General features: G+C 40.3%; 1 protein-coding gene across 5 annotated transcripts in view; it reads right to left on the bottom strand.

Annotated features, from left to right (window-relative positions):
* Positions 1-16,030, bottom strand: part of MBNL2 (muscleblind like splicing regulator 2) — a 153,636-nt gene that overhangs the window by 26,092 nt on the left and 111,514 nt on the right. For 4 of the 5 annotated variants that reach the window (XM_081214890.1, XM_081214892.1, XM_081214893.1 and 1 more), the window contains exon 6: positions 8,020-8,173. In XM_081214890.1, coding sequence (XP_081071016.1) covers positions 8,020-8,173 — 154 coding nt within the window. Of the gene's footprint in view, positions 1-8,019; positions 8,174-8,804; positions 8,859-16,030 lie in introns of all 5 variants that reach the window. The other variant, XM_081214894.1, reaches the window with a different exon arrangement.

The raw sequence follows: 16,030 nt of genomic DNA, 5'->3' as shown, positions 1-16,030 counted from the left end.
TTCTTGGAATTAATTGCAGTTAAATTGAATGTTTTGGGTCGATTGGGGCCTGCCTGTTTGAACTGGAATTACTGGGGATTGTGGTTTATTTGGGTCAATAAACAGTAGAGCAGAAATCATGGCCTTGATGTAAATTGTAACACAGTCACTGTGAAACAGCCAGACAAATTTTGCCAATATTTATTTTTCTTTACTCTAAGTGGAACTAATCCATATGTCCTTAAGACAGACTTTTGTACCAAGGCATTGGAATGTGTGGGGATAGCTTATGTATGTACTATTAAAAGTTAACATCTAAGGGAATGGTAAGGTACAAATACTCATCACAAATAAATCAACACAAAATTAAAAAGGATAATAAATCAAGGCAGTTGAGACATTTGTTTTCAAAATACATCCATTTATAATTTTTTAAAATAAATACTTCTGGGAAACTCTGATAACTCTAACACACAGCAAAGAGGAGATAAAGGCACACCACATGAAACTTTAAAACATTGATGAAATTAGCCTGCCTCTCTGATAAAGTCAGCTTTTTTTTTCTTATGCTAAACCATATAAACTATAAAGAGAAACAAAATACAGATCATTAAAAAGCAGACTCGTACTTGTGGTTTTATGTCTTGCAGTGGTTGTTCTAGTCACATTAAGATGGTCATTGTCTTCAGTATACAAGTACATTTTGAAACCTACACATTAACTCTAAAGCCAAATAAGCCTTCAGATCTACCAGTTCCTACAGCATTTCTACGATCTTTGAGATAAATCTCAATCAAGTGAAGGTATTGTACATAATATAAAAGACAAATAAAAAAAGGTTGGAACCTACCAATACTGGTAGCGGGTGTCATGCACAAAACTGACCCTGCATGTCATGCAATGGTAGGTGGAAAAAAGTGAATAAAGGGAAAGAAACAGGTTAGCGGTTTAGAGTTAACATTCAAAGTGAGATTGAAGCACAACCAGAAATAAGTAGGGTTAGTTAACACAGTCTTTTAGAGTCATTCACATGTTCAGTGTGGACACAAATATATCTGACTTATTTTAAGCCAATATTAATTACTTTTCACACTTTTGATTCATCTCCATCGACATGATTCTAGTAAGAATGACATGTGATAATGCAGCAGTCACCTTCCTCTAAGACCTCACAGTATCTTACAGACATTCTCAAGTTCATCCTCCAAGGTAGGAAGTGGGTATTTTACAGATGAAAAATCTGAGGCATAGTAACTACTCCAAGGTCATGCATCGTGGGAGTCAAGGCTAAGGCTAGAAATAGAATTCTGTTCCTAAATCCAGGTCAGGTTTTGTATTCACTAAATCACACTGACCTTATTGAATTAAAAGTTTGCTTGTTTGATTGTAAAATGTTTTGTGTCAATAACAATATGAAAATAAAAACAGTAATTAAGATTCCGTATCCTCTAAATCAAAGGGTTGCAGGTCAGGTGAATTTTAGATTACTGCTTGAAAGCCCTCAACGTAGGAAGACTGAGGTTCCCGTGACGGGATGACCGGATGTGTATGTGACCTATTTTCTGTTATGAGATTCATTATGACAAAGGAGCGGTGGCTAGCAATAAAATCTAAACACTGTAGAGGCAAAACAGCACTGAACTGAGGCTGGGATAGGACCAGGGCTAGGGGTTTTTGGTGTGTAGGTGGGTAAGTGGGAGGGTGGGAAGGAGAGAGGGAGGGAGGGGGGTTTTCAGCCCTTCCTTGGGAATAGCTGCCTTACCTGTGGGTGGTCTTATTAATGTACTTGAATCAGAAAACTGACCATGAATATAACATATGTTGTGGAATACTGAAAAAAGAATTGTATTGAAAGGAATTATCTACTTCTGGTTCAGCTCCTTAGAGTGAAAATCAAGGTAATGTAAGGATTTAGATAACTGAAGATTGGATGTCATATGGGTGCCAGAGAAGTAGTGTTTAATGAAAGTAGGTGTACCCACTTAGGGTTTTAGAACTGCCTTCTGAGGTACTGGGTGAAGAATCTGAGATGTGTAGGTCTTTATTCTCTCTGCTGAACTGTTCATACCTGAGGGAGACTTTTTGCCTGATCTGCATTTTGATCAGGCCAACGTTAACTAGTCAGGAAAAGAGGCTATTTAACTGGGCCACTCCTGGATTCTTCAGCAAACATGTGCTAATATATCCAACTGAAAACACACACACAAACACCTCATGACACCCTATCTTTCTCCAGCCCTATGTTTCTAAACTTCTTCACAATCAAACTTCTGGAAAGTTACCTACACATAAATTTGCACTTCCTTGACCCCATTTATTCTTCAATCCTCTCCAATTTGGCTTTCATTTTCACCTCTCCACTCAAACTGCAAGTCATCAAAGAACTCCGTATTTCTGCAATCAGTAAGAACCCTTCCATTCTGAGTCATGGTAACATTTAGCACTTGTCTACTCTTTCCATAATAAACCACTCTTTTCCCTTGGATTTTCTGATAACACAGACACATATGCAAACACAGACACACACATACACACACACATACACACACACTATCTCTATATACTAGAGATTTTCAGGGCTCAGTCTGCTTCCTTTTCATCTACTCTATACTTTGATTCTGGTATATCATTCACTCCATGGTATTATTCAATTTAGGATTTAAATACTATCTACAAGCTCAAGGCTTCCAAGTTTATGTATCCCACCCAGATAGCTCCTCTGAGCTCCAGGTTTTTCCATCTAACTGTTTATCTGGCCTTCCTACTTGGATTTCTCACAAGCATCTCAAATCGAACATGTCCAAGCATTGACCTTTCCCACAGCATCTGTTTCTCCACCTCAGGAAATGCTAGATGGACATCACCATTGATGTCGTAGCTCTAGCCCAAACTGAAAGTTCTCCCTGACACCACTTTCCCTCGTGAAATTCCCTGGTCCAACTCACCAATAAGACAAAGCAGTTCTGCTTCTAAAGTGCATCCTGTGTTTGTCTGTTGGCCCATCTTCACTGCCGCTTCTTGTGGCCTGATCACCGTTTTATGATCTGGGATCGGCTATGCAGTAACATCCTAAGTGGTCTTCCTGCCTCCATTCTCGTCCCCCCCGCCTTTAGTCCATTCTCCATTCTGCTGGCAGAGTAAACCTTCTCCAATACGTGTCTGTTCACTTCTCTGCTGGAAATGATTCATTGCCTTCTCATTGCTTTTAGGATAAAGGTTCCCATGGTCTAGTCTCTGACTATCTCCCCAGCTCATCCTATACCCCTCCCCTGGCCCCCATGCACCAAGCTCCAGACAGATTAGCCTTTCATTTCTTTGAAATGAACTCATCACACTTTTGTCCTATGTTTGGGCTTCTCACAAGCTCTCCCCCCTGCCTAAAATCATCATTACCCCACTCTTCATTTTCCAGGTCTCGAGGTATATGTTGCTTCTTTAAAAAACTGTTCAATTGTTCTTTTACCTACCTTCACATGCCACTTAAATCAGTTTCCTATTTTAAACCTTACTGAACTCTCTACTTTTTCATTCATTATACTCATAAAAATGTTTAATTATATATTTCTATGGCTATTTATTGAAATCCACCTCTCCTCTTCCACTGTAAACTCTGGAGGGCAGGGTTCATGTATGTCTACGTCTGTGGGGCGCATGGTAAACAGTCAATGTGTGAATGTTCTCAGCCACCAGTGAGAGTGTGTTGGGAGCAATTTGTTCCTAAAATTTATTAAAGTACCCAGTTTGTGAATGATTTCAAAGTCAACCATGGCTGGATTCAAAATTATCCCTATAAAAATTCCATGTTATTCTCTCGCATTCCAATGTGGATGGGCTATCTTGGAGCACTTTCCTTTCTTGGACACACCTGAATGTCACTGGGTTGCAGATCATCAACAGCAGCTCCTACAGCCACACTGGGCTAGGACTGGAACCGTCCTTTGGCTTCAGTTCAGGATGTGCCTGAAATGCTCAACCAAAGCAATGTGATGAGCATCTCTCTCTATGTGGCCTAAAAGTGATATGCATATCAGAAACACAGAAGTTTTGCAATGTGTGGCTGTCTTACTCAATGGCAGGGTCTGGTCCTGATCTTCTTTCTAAGCCCCATCTCTGTCTGCCTTTTCGCCCCACTCTCTCCTACCCCCCACCCCCCCAAACACAGCTCCTTCAGTACTTTACACTGAGCTACAACGGGCAACTTGTTATTCCTCAAGTACACTGTTCCCAATCCATGCTCTTCCCCCTGCCTGGGATGCTCTTCCTGCACTGGTAACATTTTCCTTTCAAAGTCCTAAGCAAATTTCTCCTCCTTTGGAAAGTCTTTCTTTCTCCATATCCTTCGTCGCCACCACCTACTGCACGTCCGATGGCCAAATACATTGTCTCTTGCTTCCTCATTCTCCAATCTCTTTGCCCACTCCCTAAGGTAGCCCTTCACGCTTTGCATTATATTTGGTTTTTGCCATGTTTTGAACTCCGTTGTATGCCCCTACTGGCTTTGGAACCCAGAACAGACTATGTGTTCAACAGTGGCGTGCTGAATTCAATAGGATGAATACATCTTGCTATGGTTATACAGATAGGGTTTCCACTAGACACTGACAAATCTCTCACCAAGGTGTGTGATGAACTTATGTAACCGTATGGTTTCTGATCATTAGGCAGTATCTGTGCCAGCACTTCCCCGTTCTCCTTACTCTGTCTTTCCAATACAGTGAAATAAATCAAGGAGAGAGTCAGTAGGTCGTCTTTGCTCTGACCGGCAGAAGCATTTCACTAAGGCACTAATTCTATTAAAAAAGACTTCTCAAATGTTTTCTGCTTCAGTTGCACAAACATTTCAACTCTAGAATCTGCGAGTAGAATTATCTGGACAATTCCATGAATCATATATTCCACTTTACGGCAAAGGCACAGCCTCAGTTTTCCCATCTGCAAAATGCAAATAATTACGCCTGCCACTTGGCGGAACTATCTTGAAGGATAATGAGATAAGAACACTCAGAGGAACTCAGAATAAACCTGTCAGAGAAATGCCAAGAATTATTATGCTGCTATTTCTGTGTGTGTGGTTTTTGTCACTTTCCTAACATAGCAAAGAAAAAGTATAACCACTAGGTTAAAATAATGCCTATCAAAAAAGGAAAAATCCCACCCACTGCAAATGTGCTAGGGCATCAACCAGGGTGATAATTATATTAGCATGGGTTTGGAGAAGAATCCCATATTTTGCGTAATATTTTAAATTAATATCTCCACAGCCTGGAGGCAGAATTCCTGAAATTCAAAGTCACATTGTATCAATGGGAGAATTTTAGCAGCATATCAAAAGCTTCACTGTGAATGACCTTTCAATAAAGGGTAACTTCCAGGAGAACATAAAATGTTTTTTTTGTTTCACATTTATGATAATTGTTAATGTAAAGTATTTAGAGAAAAATCAAAATCCGTCAGTTTAAAAGTAATGAGCTCCTCACTAAGTTAAAAAAATTATTTTTGAACATCATCACTTAATTTTCAGAGTTTAAAACAACAATGATTAACAAAGAATGATTATTATCATTATCATTTTAAATTAGGTTGAAAATGTGGCTTATGAGAAAGAGTGCCTGAAATAAAAACTAGAGCCAAAATAAACACTGAATTTTCTGTTATGGGTTTAACTGGGGGAAGGACTATGCTAATTTCCTTTTAATAAAATTATCCTTTCATCATTTAAGAGAAACATGAAAACTTCATAGAAGTTGAAATACCATTTCAGAACATGAGATCCACATGTTTGTTCATTATGATATTTATGTCATGTTACAGATGGAAATACTTCTAATCCACAGAATTAAGGGGGCTAGGACCCACTTTTCCGCTCCCAAAGCCCACTCTATGGAGAGTTGCTGGACACACTTGAACAGTTCTTAAAGAGTCCAGCAGGGGGCGGAAGTGCACAACCACAGCACCCAGAGCAGCCTTTGGGTCCTCAATACAAGCATTTCATCAACTATAATCAGGCCATTGCAAATGGGACGTTATTCGTTCTTGCTTTGGAAGTCTTAAAATGGTTTCCTGGTGAAATATTTTTAAATGAGAATTCTTCCAGTGATTTAACAAGTCAGCCATTATTGAATTGAAGTGTTAAATATGAGTTAGAGGCCTTCAGCCTTTTGCATGGCTTAGCTCCAGGGTTTCAGAGGCATTCCCAGGAAATGGTAGTGGCATTACTACCCAGTCTTCAGAAACAGACTTGTCCTTTTCTGTTTTTCCCCTCAGTATATTCTTCCACAATTTTTTTCTCTTAAGATATCTAGTGACAAGGTCTATCAAATAAGACACTTGTAGAAATCACACAGGACCTTCAGATAAGTTTACCTTCTAGTAATTGTTTTATAAACATGCTATATCAAGTGGATTACAAGTACAATCACTGCTGTGCTATAACTGTACTGAAATGTCACTGATTAAGATTGTAATAGGACAAGATTGAAGCCCCAATAATTACTGATTTGGAGACACATTCTACAGGTCTATGAGTCTATTTATTTTAAGAGAAGAGCAGAACTAAAATAAGAAAACTATATACTAAGAACCACTTTACTAATGTAATTTATATTTTTTACTACAATATAAATATTGTTAGGTTAATAATTCATTTCAAAGTGTAGATTTTATATAAAGAATAGGATAGAAATATTTATTCAGCTCCCTCCTATGTTAATTCCTGATATGCTACAGGATTTAAGAAAATGGATAATAAACGTGAAAAGTCCACCCATGTGGATTGGGATCAGTATGCTTCTTTTTTTTGATAAAATTGTTATTCACCTATATTGACCTTCAAGTCACTGTCATGGGCTGAAAATTTTGACTTCAAACTAAGAACTCAATGGACAGCCTTCTCACTAAAGCCTAAGTCACTCCCTGGTTCTTTTTTATTTTTATTTTTGACACTCCAGCAAATTTTATTTTGCAAATATTATCCCTTCTTTCAGCTCAGACTAAAAGGTCAAAACCCCAGTCATTTATGGTGACTCTTTGTGTTTGTATATGGTGTATGTAGGTCTGTGGTCAGGGAGGTGGGTAAAAAAACAGAGGAGGGTTGGCGTGCATTGTACTTTTGTTTCTTCGCTTTTATCTGATGTTTTATGCCAAGCTCTAAAGGAGGACTCTGGCCTCCGCCTATGGAGGCTGGCTGGTGTCATGTCATGTACATCGAACTGGTCACAGGGAAACTGGGTTCTAGGTTTTTTTCTCTTTAGTAGTGCCACCTTGGGAAGTCACTGCACATTTAGGGGGCCTCAGCTTTCTCATCTGTAAAACAATCAATTGGATGAGGAGATCACTAAGAATCCTTTAAACGTCAAGGTTCTGTGATTAACAGAATTCATTTCTTAGTAGGATGACAGAGTTAAAGCACCCTAGCACCTAATATTATCAGGCATTGGCTTAGACACCTAATATTATCAGGCATTGGCTTAGAAACCGAGGAGAAGCGTTCTCTATATTTGTGAACTTGGCGGAAGTTGAGAAGGATGGCAAAAGAGATAGAATGGATGTAAAAATATGAGTAGATGTTTGCTTTAATTTGAATAGCCTCTTGTTTTGTTTTGTTTTGTTTTGTTTAGTGCTCTGAATAGGAATAGGGAAAAAAAAAAAGGTTAGTATTTACTGGAATTGCTATTTTTAGGTCATTCAGGGTTAATGACAAATTTCCATTGTCACACATAAGAGGTCTTACTTACGTAAACCATTTTTACACAGCTTGTGTAAATACAAGAAACCAAAAGCCCTAACTGCTGTTTGCTTCTCATGGGTTCAAACTGTCACTTAACTCTATAAAATATTTGGCTTTAGAATCCTAACAGTCTTTAGCTATTGTCCCAAGCAAGGTAAATTATCTAGATAGCTAGGACAATGATGAGTTTCAGGCTGTATTTATCGTACCTTTAAAAGCAAACTAGATGCCACCAAACAGCTTAAAGGAATGAGAAGAAAGCACATGACCGGAGGGCACACGGACACAGGACTCGGAACTGTCAGGGCACGTACCTGTCGGAATGAATGCCGTGTGTTGCTGCAGCTGTGCACTGGTGAGAGCCTGCTGGTAGTGCAAGACGCTGGGATTAAAGACGGTGCTGGCACCGTTGCTTTTTTCAAGTGCTTGTCTCTTTGGTAAAGGATGAAGAGCACCAGGAGGAAAGGCCTATAAGTGAAGAATTGGATAAGATATGTATAACTCAAAGTGAACACACCTTCAGCGTCCACAGAGATCATCAATTGCAACATACTTTAAAACAATGACAGCTAAGGAGATGCGTCTGCCATGCACCTTAATTTAAACAGCGGCAAAGTCGAATGAGTGAGAGTTTGTTACCGAGAGCAAAGCATGATTTCTGTAATCCAAAACGGTAGCATCTTAACTAAGGAAAAGAAAAGCTATCAAGCAACAACAACGAAAAATGACTTCAGCTTTTAAAATGAGTTAAACTAGTCTAAGGGGGGAAGGAAGCATTTGTGTTATTATTAATACCTATTCTTTTCCTTAACAAAGTGGCAATTTCTTGAATTTAAAGGTTAATTAGAATTATAATGAGCATTTTTCCAAGCCAAGTAATTTAAATTTGCTTCACTCTTTTGGAAAAGGTATTAAAATTTGTTAGGATTAATTTATTCCACATATTACATATGAAAATGAGATGGCTAAACACCTTATTGAATTTTTTTCATTAATTAATAATAATGATTGTTTGCAACCAATATTTTACAAGTAATACAAATCTCAGATGGTTCTCTGAAAAGCTACATGCAAAGCGAAAGGTGAAAGGTCAAAGTACCAGGTCTACAGATGCTTCGAGAGGTCGCTTCATTGCTTTGGCAGTCGACTGAGTCTTTTAATAACAGGCAGCGAGCACATGATGGCAGTGGGCCAATGGGATTCAAGCGAATTAACATACAGGTAAACAGCAAGCAGAGGTGCATCATGGGAACGGCATTGCATTGTGGATAGGTGAGAAGGAAAAAAATATTCTGAATGCAATATACAACGTACAAAACACTAGGCATGCACAACAACAAAAATGTTCTCTAAAGAAATGAATATTACACCTTAAATTAGTATTGAAGCAAAAATGCATCTACTATACCTTAGTTAAAAGCATATAAGAGAGTAAAATATAGATGTTTGAAATTCAGGAAAGTTAATTAAAACAGCAGCTTGCATACACACCATAAGCATTTTTTACATTGCTTCAGGAAAAAATGCAAAACTTTTAAGGGCCACAGGATTGAAGAACTTCTGATAAGTTAGTTTTCAAATAGAAAATAATGAATGCACTACGTATAACATCCAAGTTATAAGATCCAAGTTGAAAAAAAAGATAATATCTTTAACCATTACAAAAATAATTTTTAATGAAGATCTAGCCTAACAAAATGAAGCGGCAAACTGAGACAAACAATTCAGGCAAAAAAATATTCAAACACAAGATTATTTAGGCAAAACTGTTTGGGTTTGGATCTTAATTTTTTTGTCTGAATTATGTGGATAATTGTCTCAGTTTTTCTCTTCACTTTGCTAGTGTGGATCTGGTAACGTGGAATAAGGTTCCAAGCTTAACAAGTTTTGAATTTGCATAGTAGGTTTCTCAAATTTCCTGCTTTTATTCCATCATATGGTTTCTAACGACTAACTTATCATCCATTCTGTTTTCCACCACATTTGAAATTTTAATTCAATTTATCGCAAACAACTTACCAGATTACACTAAGAAAATACCCTTTAACGGGTATTTAGTGTCCTCAGGTATCAAAATAATTTATACTTAATGATTCTAGTCATACTTTTAAGTATAATCCGTGACCAACCCAGTTAATGAGATGTGGGAAACTCTTGGCTAGAACAAGTACAATAGCTAAAAATAGCAAACAGCTAAAAGATAGCAAAGAACTGCTTGGACTGTTAGAAGTCAGATAATATCTTTAACTTATAACCATACTTGTGGGCAGATAGTTTCAGTTAAACAGCTGAAATAATAATAAATAGTGATTGATTTAGACCATGATGAAAAAATTTTCCTGTTCCTTGATAACTGTTGCAAAAGAAATCTAAAAAATTTATGATGGAATTCTATGAAAATAAAGAAATTCAAAGGAATAGCTCCAATGCAAACAAAAGAAATGAAATACCCATTTTCTATGTTTAGCACAATAGGTAAATCCCTAAGGTTTGCACAATAAATACAAAATGTTTTATTCTAAAGTTCCGAGTTACAGCTATGGCATTTGAAAGAAAATGGGATAGTATTTAACCCTCAAAATGGGAAACAATGAATCATATCTTCCTTGGCCAATAAAGAGCTGTTCATCATCATTTGAAGACTCGGGATTAAAAGTATGGAGGTGATAGGAGGTAAAGGAAGGAGCTAAGGGTGGAGCGGGGTGGAGACTAGCAATAAAGCAGAAAGGACTCTAGGTAGAGGAGAGGCTTAGAATGGCCAGTGGAGAAGCTGCTTTGGAAGGCAGCCTGGATAGAGGCCAACCCATAATATGAAATCATCGTTCTTCAGGCAGAATTGTGAACATTTTCAAAACCCAGCAAGCTTCACAATGAGAAAGGTTCTTTGAATATTCTTTCCTCAAGTGTCAGTTTGCCATGATGTAACTTTCATGACACCATTTTTGTTTAAAATCTTTCATTCCTGTATCGTTTTACACTGCTAGGTAATGCAGTTTTTAAAAATTAAAAAAAAATTTTTTGCTTATATTAGTCTGTACTAACTACATAAAGCTGCATAGCCTGTTCTCATAGAGTCCACTAAGAACGTTAACTGGATGGTTAAACTCAAAATCATTTTGGCCTCAACGTCCTGGTTTCAGTTCTTCCCTTCACTTTTCCAATCTTTGAGAGTTATAGAACAAATCTTCTATCAGGTTGATCTCTTCTGATATGCTAACTAGAAGAGTGATTATGTCTCCACAGGCTGGTATTTATGAACAAAATTTTGATTTTACAGAGCATCATTTAATGAAGTCTCCAAGTAGAAAAAAGAAATATTAAATATTTCTCCTTAGGATCGACACCTGAAAGGTTACTGTTCTCTTTCTTTTCAATCTTAGTTTGATGAAATGCAATTTTGACAGAAATTATAATAAACTAGGAATTTAAAGAAGCTGAGAGCCCTAAACTGAGCTGGACAGTGACAGTGACAGCATTTCCCTGTCTGCCACTCCTTATTTGGGGTTTTCTTTACTAAATGCAAATATCTTGTCTTTTCAAGGAAACACTAAGGTCTTGGAGGGTCGAGTGTACATGTCAATATCTTGCACACCTCACACTTTGAGGCACATGTGTAGAATGTTTTTAAAAAACTGTATGGATGAATAATCATGTTCTAATGTGGCTTTGTAGTACACAGATGTTCCGTTTTAGAGGGTATTATGTGGCTGCAGGCATATGTTTACCTATATTGAAAGATCTTCAGGCTTAAAATAGACCTGAGAGATCCCCAAGCCCGGTGCATCTTGGGAGCTTCCTTAGGCACCTATGCAGAGAACGAGGTTCTCTTTAAGTGAGCCCCTACTGTGTGCCAGGCACTGGGCACCCATTCTTGCTGGCTTCACCAACATTTCTGATCCTTTGCCCCTCCGGGCTTTCTCCAGCCTTATATACATTCAGCCAGGCTTTTCATTTTCTGGCTCAAGGAGCAAGCCAACTTCAAGCCAAGGCAAGCCAACCAAGGGCCCAGCATTAGAGGCAAAGACCAAACCTGAGGAGTCAGGAAATGCTGACGACGGTAATCAGACCTGCCACTCGAATGTGGAAGAAAAGGATGTGGACAAGTAGGATGGGATTCAAAGTTCCTGTACATGTTTTCTTGAACAACTGGAACTTATCTAGCTGATGGCAGCTGGTCCTGTTTCCTTTTACAAAATAAGTATCTCCTGGTGTAGCCCCATTTTGGTGTGTGTGTGAAGAAAGACTGCTGACTTGAAGGTCAGATACCCTTTGTGTTAAAATTACCAAAGAGAAGCTCTGTCTGGCTTATTTATTTATTTATTTATTTTTGCGGTACGCGGGCCTCTCACTGTTGTGGCCTCTCCCGTTGCGGAGCACAGGCTCCGGACGCGCAGGCTCAGCGGCCATGGCTCACGGGCCCGGCCGCTCCACGGCATGTGGGATCTTCCCAGACCGGGGCCCGAACCCGTGTCCCCTGCATCGGCAGGCGGACTCTCAACCACTGGGCCACCAGGGAAGCCCTGTCTGGCTTATTTTTACATTTGAAAAATTCTGATGAGGATGATGCTCATGTTTTAAGAGGCAGTGCAAAAGAATAAGGCTCTAAAGGAAAGAGATGGCTCTTTTTCTGGAATCAAAGCTTTAAATTCCTTTTCAGGGTCCAATTAATCCAAAGAAGGGGAAATCCCGGCAATAATAAAAATTGCACTGCAGAAATTCTTGGTGTTCAGATATGGAACCCAGGGGAATGGAATACTAATATCTTCTGACTGCAATCATCACTCCCATTTGTTCTTTTTTTTTTTTTTTTTTTTTTTTTTTTTGTGTGCGGTACGCGGGCCTCTCACCGCCGTGGCCTCTCCCGTTGCGGAGCACAGGCTCCGGACGCGCAGGCTCAGCAGCCATGGCTCACGGGCCCAGCCGCTCCGCGGCATATGGGATCCTCCCGGACCGGGGCACGAACCCGCATCCCCTGCATCGGCAGGCGGACTGCCAACCACTGCACCACCAGGGAGGCCCCCATTTGTTCTTTTAAATAAGGAAATAATCGTTTTTCTTCAGTGTACCGAGTAATCTTGCTACGAGAATAAGAATACTGTGACTTCATCCAACTGCAGCTAGACTGGTTTCAAATGAGCCTCTCACTTCAACTATAAAGACATGACAGATTCAGTAATTTTCATGTCACTGTCAGAAAGAAGCTGACGCTTTTGTTCTGAAACTACATTCCTGTGGGTTGTCTTTGACGGTGCTGCAAGATCACCTGAAGTATCAGAACTCCAAACCTGGGCACAGGGTAACAATCTAGAAAACTATGGTAACTAAATATACTGACATCCACTGCAGCAACGTCTGTGCCTCTTGATGAAAATGATGTGAAAATGCACAGAAAGGCACATGGAGGAGTCGAATCTTGATTTAAAGATACTGGGCTGTTCGTGTAAATGGCCATTTCTTCTCTTATCTCCATCAACCCAGGTCATCTACCATTGACATACTCTAGGTGCACTGTTCCTTCGGTGATTGAAGAACGTATTGACTGCAGATGTTAGAACTGGTACTTCTAGGTAACAGCCGGATAAATCAAGGCTCAGATAAATTCAGGGCTCAGCTGTAAAGGTCACTATTAGTACCAGTGTTTTTTTGTATTTAACAGGTATTTGAGGTATAGGGACTACGTTTTTCATAGTCCCAGAACCTCGTCTCATATCCCAGTGGCCAGAGATGGCCATCGTGATCCAGGCTGAGCCAATCATGGCATGCTATTACTCTCCCCACAGGACAACCACCAAAATGACCCTGGTGGCTCTTTTTTTTTTTTTTTCCTAATTAGAGATGGTATAGATACTATTTTTGTCTCTTGTCAGGAAATGTAAGAATGTGTCCCTACAGGTGTCCAAAGCCATGGTCAGTGTTGTCTGGAGAAGCTGATCTTAGAGAATGGAGCTGATATACCAAGAGAAGCAGAAAAAAAGAAAAGAGAGAGACCTACTGGTTTTCAAGTTTCTGGATCCATCTACCCCTGAGCCCTATTTTACCTCTCCTCTCTTGGAGGGCACTAAATGATCTAGTAAAGTTGTTGTCTCTTGCAACCAGAGTTCTGATTAGCCTTGGGGGTCTCCTTGATACCTAGTTATGATTTATAACATTCGCTTGAGGTAAAAACGTGTTCTTTGTGCCCAACGATCAACACACCAGTTAGAATAAATCTGGGCTGGCCTGAAAGAATGATTACAATGAAAAACATTTTACTTCTCGGTCGGATGAGACCTTCACTAAGTGGATGGTAAGATGGATTCCACACTGCAGAAGTATATAGAAGACCTCATTTGCGCTCTAAAAGAATTCCTTTTTCATCAGCATTAAGTGACCAATTGATTCTCATCTCCCCTACAGGTCCCTCACCCCCTGCACCTAATTATAATCGGTTTTGAAAACCACTCTTTTCTGAGAACAAAAAGGGGAGAATTTATCTATATTGTCCTGACTCTCTTATGTGGATGCATACATTCCCACATATATAGAAACTCACACACAGAAAAATTACTGTTATGTCCAGTGATGGAAAAACACTAAAGGGACAAGGACTCTGAGAAGAAACAGTGAGAGAGATGAAGGACTCAGTGCCCAAGATTCTTGGAAATAAGCTGAGATTGGAAAGGTGTGAATAAGCACACAGGCCACACTAAGCGGTGATGACGTTAAGGGCAGGCTCCGTGCCTTCCTCTCTGCATCCCTGTTGCTTATCACTGGGCCAGGCCTTATAAACATTTGTGGAGGGAATTCCCTGGCGGTCCGGTGTTTGGGACTCTGTGCTTTCATGCCGAGGGCCCAGGTTCAATCCCTGGTCAGGGAACTAAGGTCCTGCAAGCTGTGTGGTGTGGCCAAAAATAAAATAATAAAAAATAAAACGAATCGTTCTCTAAAAAAATAAAATAAAATGAATCATTCTCTAAAAAAAAAATTTTGTGGAAAGAATGTTGAGTAATATGAACTTGGTGTGTAACAGCTACCCTTGCATTCTGATCAGGCATTAGTGTATGAAGTGGTGGTCGCTAGTTAGAACAATGTGTTTTAAACTATACCTTTCATCTCTGAAGCCGTATCTGTCTTTCTTGAGGGATGACTGGCCGCTGAGTCTTTCCTGGCCCTCCTCCACCCCGGACCCCATTATGCATTTCCCTTGTGTCATGGAGGAGCATTATCGCTTTGTCGCTAAACTCCAAGCTCCCCGAGGGCAAGGAAAGCTGCCTAATTTATTTTTTCCAGCCAGCAAGTGCCTGATGCACGGCAGGTCTCATTATGTAATATGTTTTGAATGAATGGACGCCCAGTGCCTATCATGTATTAAAACAGATTTCTGTCAAGCCAGAGATCTCACATGAAAACAAATTAATTCTAAAGGCCAGTGCGATGGTTCTCAAACTTTGCTGCACACTGGGATCAACTGGGAGCTTCTAAATAAATAAAGGAAGAATAAAGAAAGAAAGCCCCTGCCCAGGCCACATCCAAACTAATTAAATAAGAAACTTGGGGGAAGGGACTGATGTTAGAACCTTTCAAGATCCCTCAGGTAATCCCAGAATACAGCTAAATTTAAGTGTTCTAGGGGCTTCTCAAAATGTTACTGTGTATACAAAACACCTGGGGATATTTTAAAATTCGAATCCAGAGCCCAAAGGTCTGGGGTGGGGCCTGAGACAGGACAGTGACTCAGGGACCTGAGGCTGGGTTCCAGGGCTTTTTTTTTTTTTTTTTGCCAAGCACCAGCCCTACAGCTCCATCTTCAGCTGTTTCATGACTTGATGTTCTGCATAAAATTTCATTTAGGGAGAGAGAGTTCGCAGCATGGCCTTTGTGATAAGTGACAGAAGAGGGACAAAAGACGGGGGTAGGGAAAAGCCGGGCAGCTGGGGCCGCCAGCCGAGGGCTCCTGGCTCCCGACTGCTTCTCGGGAGCGCTGCGGGTGATGCGCAGCCGCCGCCGCAGGCCTCCCGCCCTGTTTCCCTCTCTCTCTATCTCTGTCTGTCTGTCTCTCTGTCTCTGTCTCTGGGCCGCCTCCCTGGTCCTTCCCGCTCTGCGAGGAGCCTGGGCCGGTCCCGCCCGTGTCAGGTCTCCGAGCAGAGCTGGGCGTGGGGAAGGGCGCTCGCACCCGCCCCGCGTTCCCTGCGCCCGCCTGAGGGATTTACTTATTGTGCTGCAGAAGGGAAGGAGGGAGGGACAGAACAGAACAGAACAAAACAAAACAAAACGGGGGCAACCGAGACAGGACGTAGGCAGCGGAGCAGCGGGAACAGCAGCCGTCCCCCGCTCCCAGCGGTCTGG

This window comes from Mesoplodon bidens (assembly GCF_964165515.1).
Source record: "Mesoplodon bidens genome assembly, chromosome: 17".
Lineage (NCBI taxonomy): Eukaryota > Metazoa > Chordata > Mammalia > Artiodactyla > Ziphiidae > Mesoplodon > Mesoplodon bidens.
This window is presented reverse-complemented; position numbering and strand designations above follow the sequence as displayed.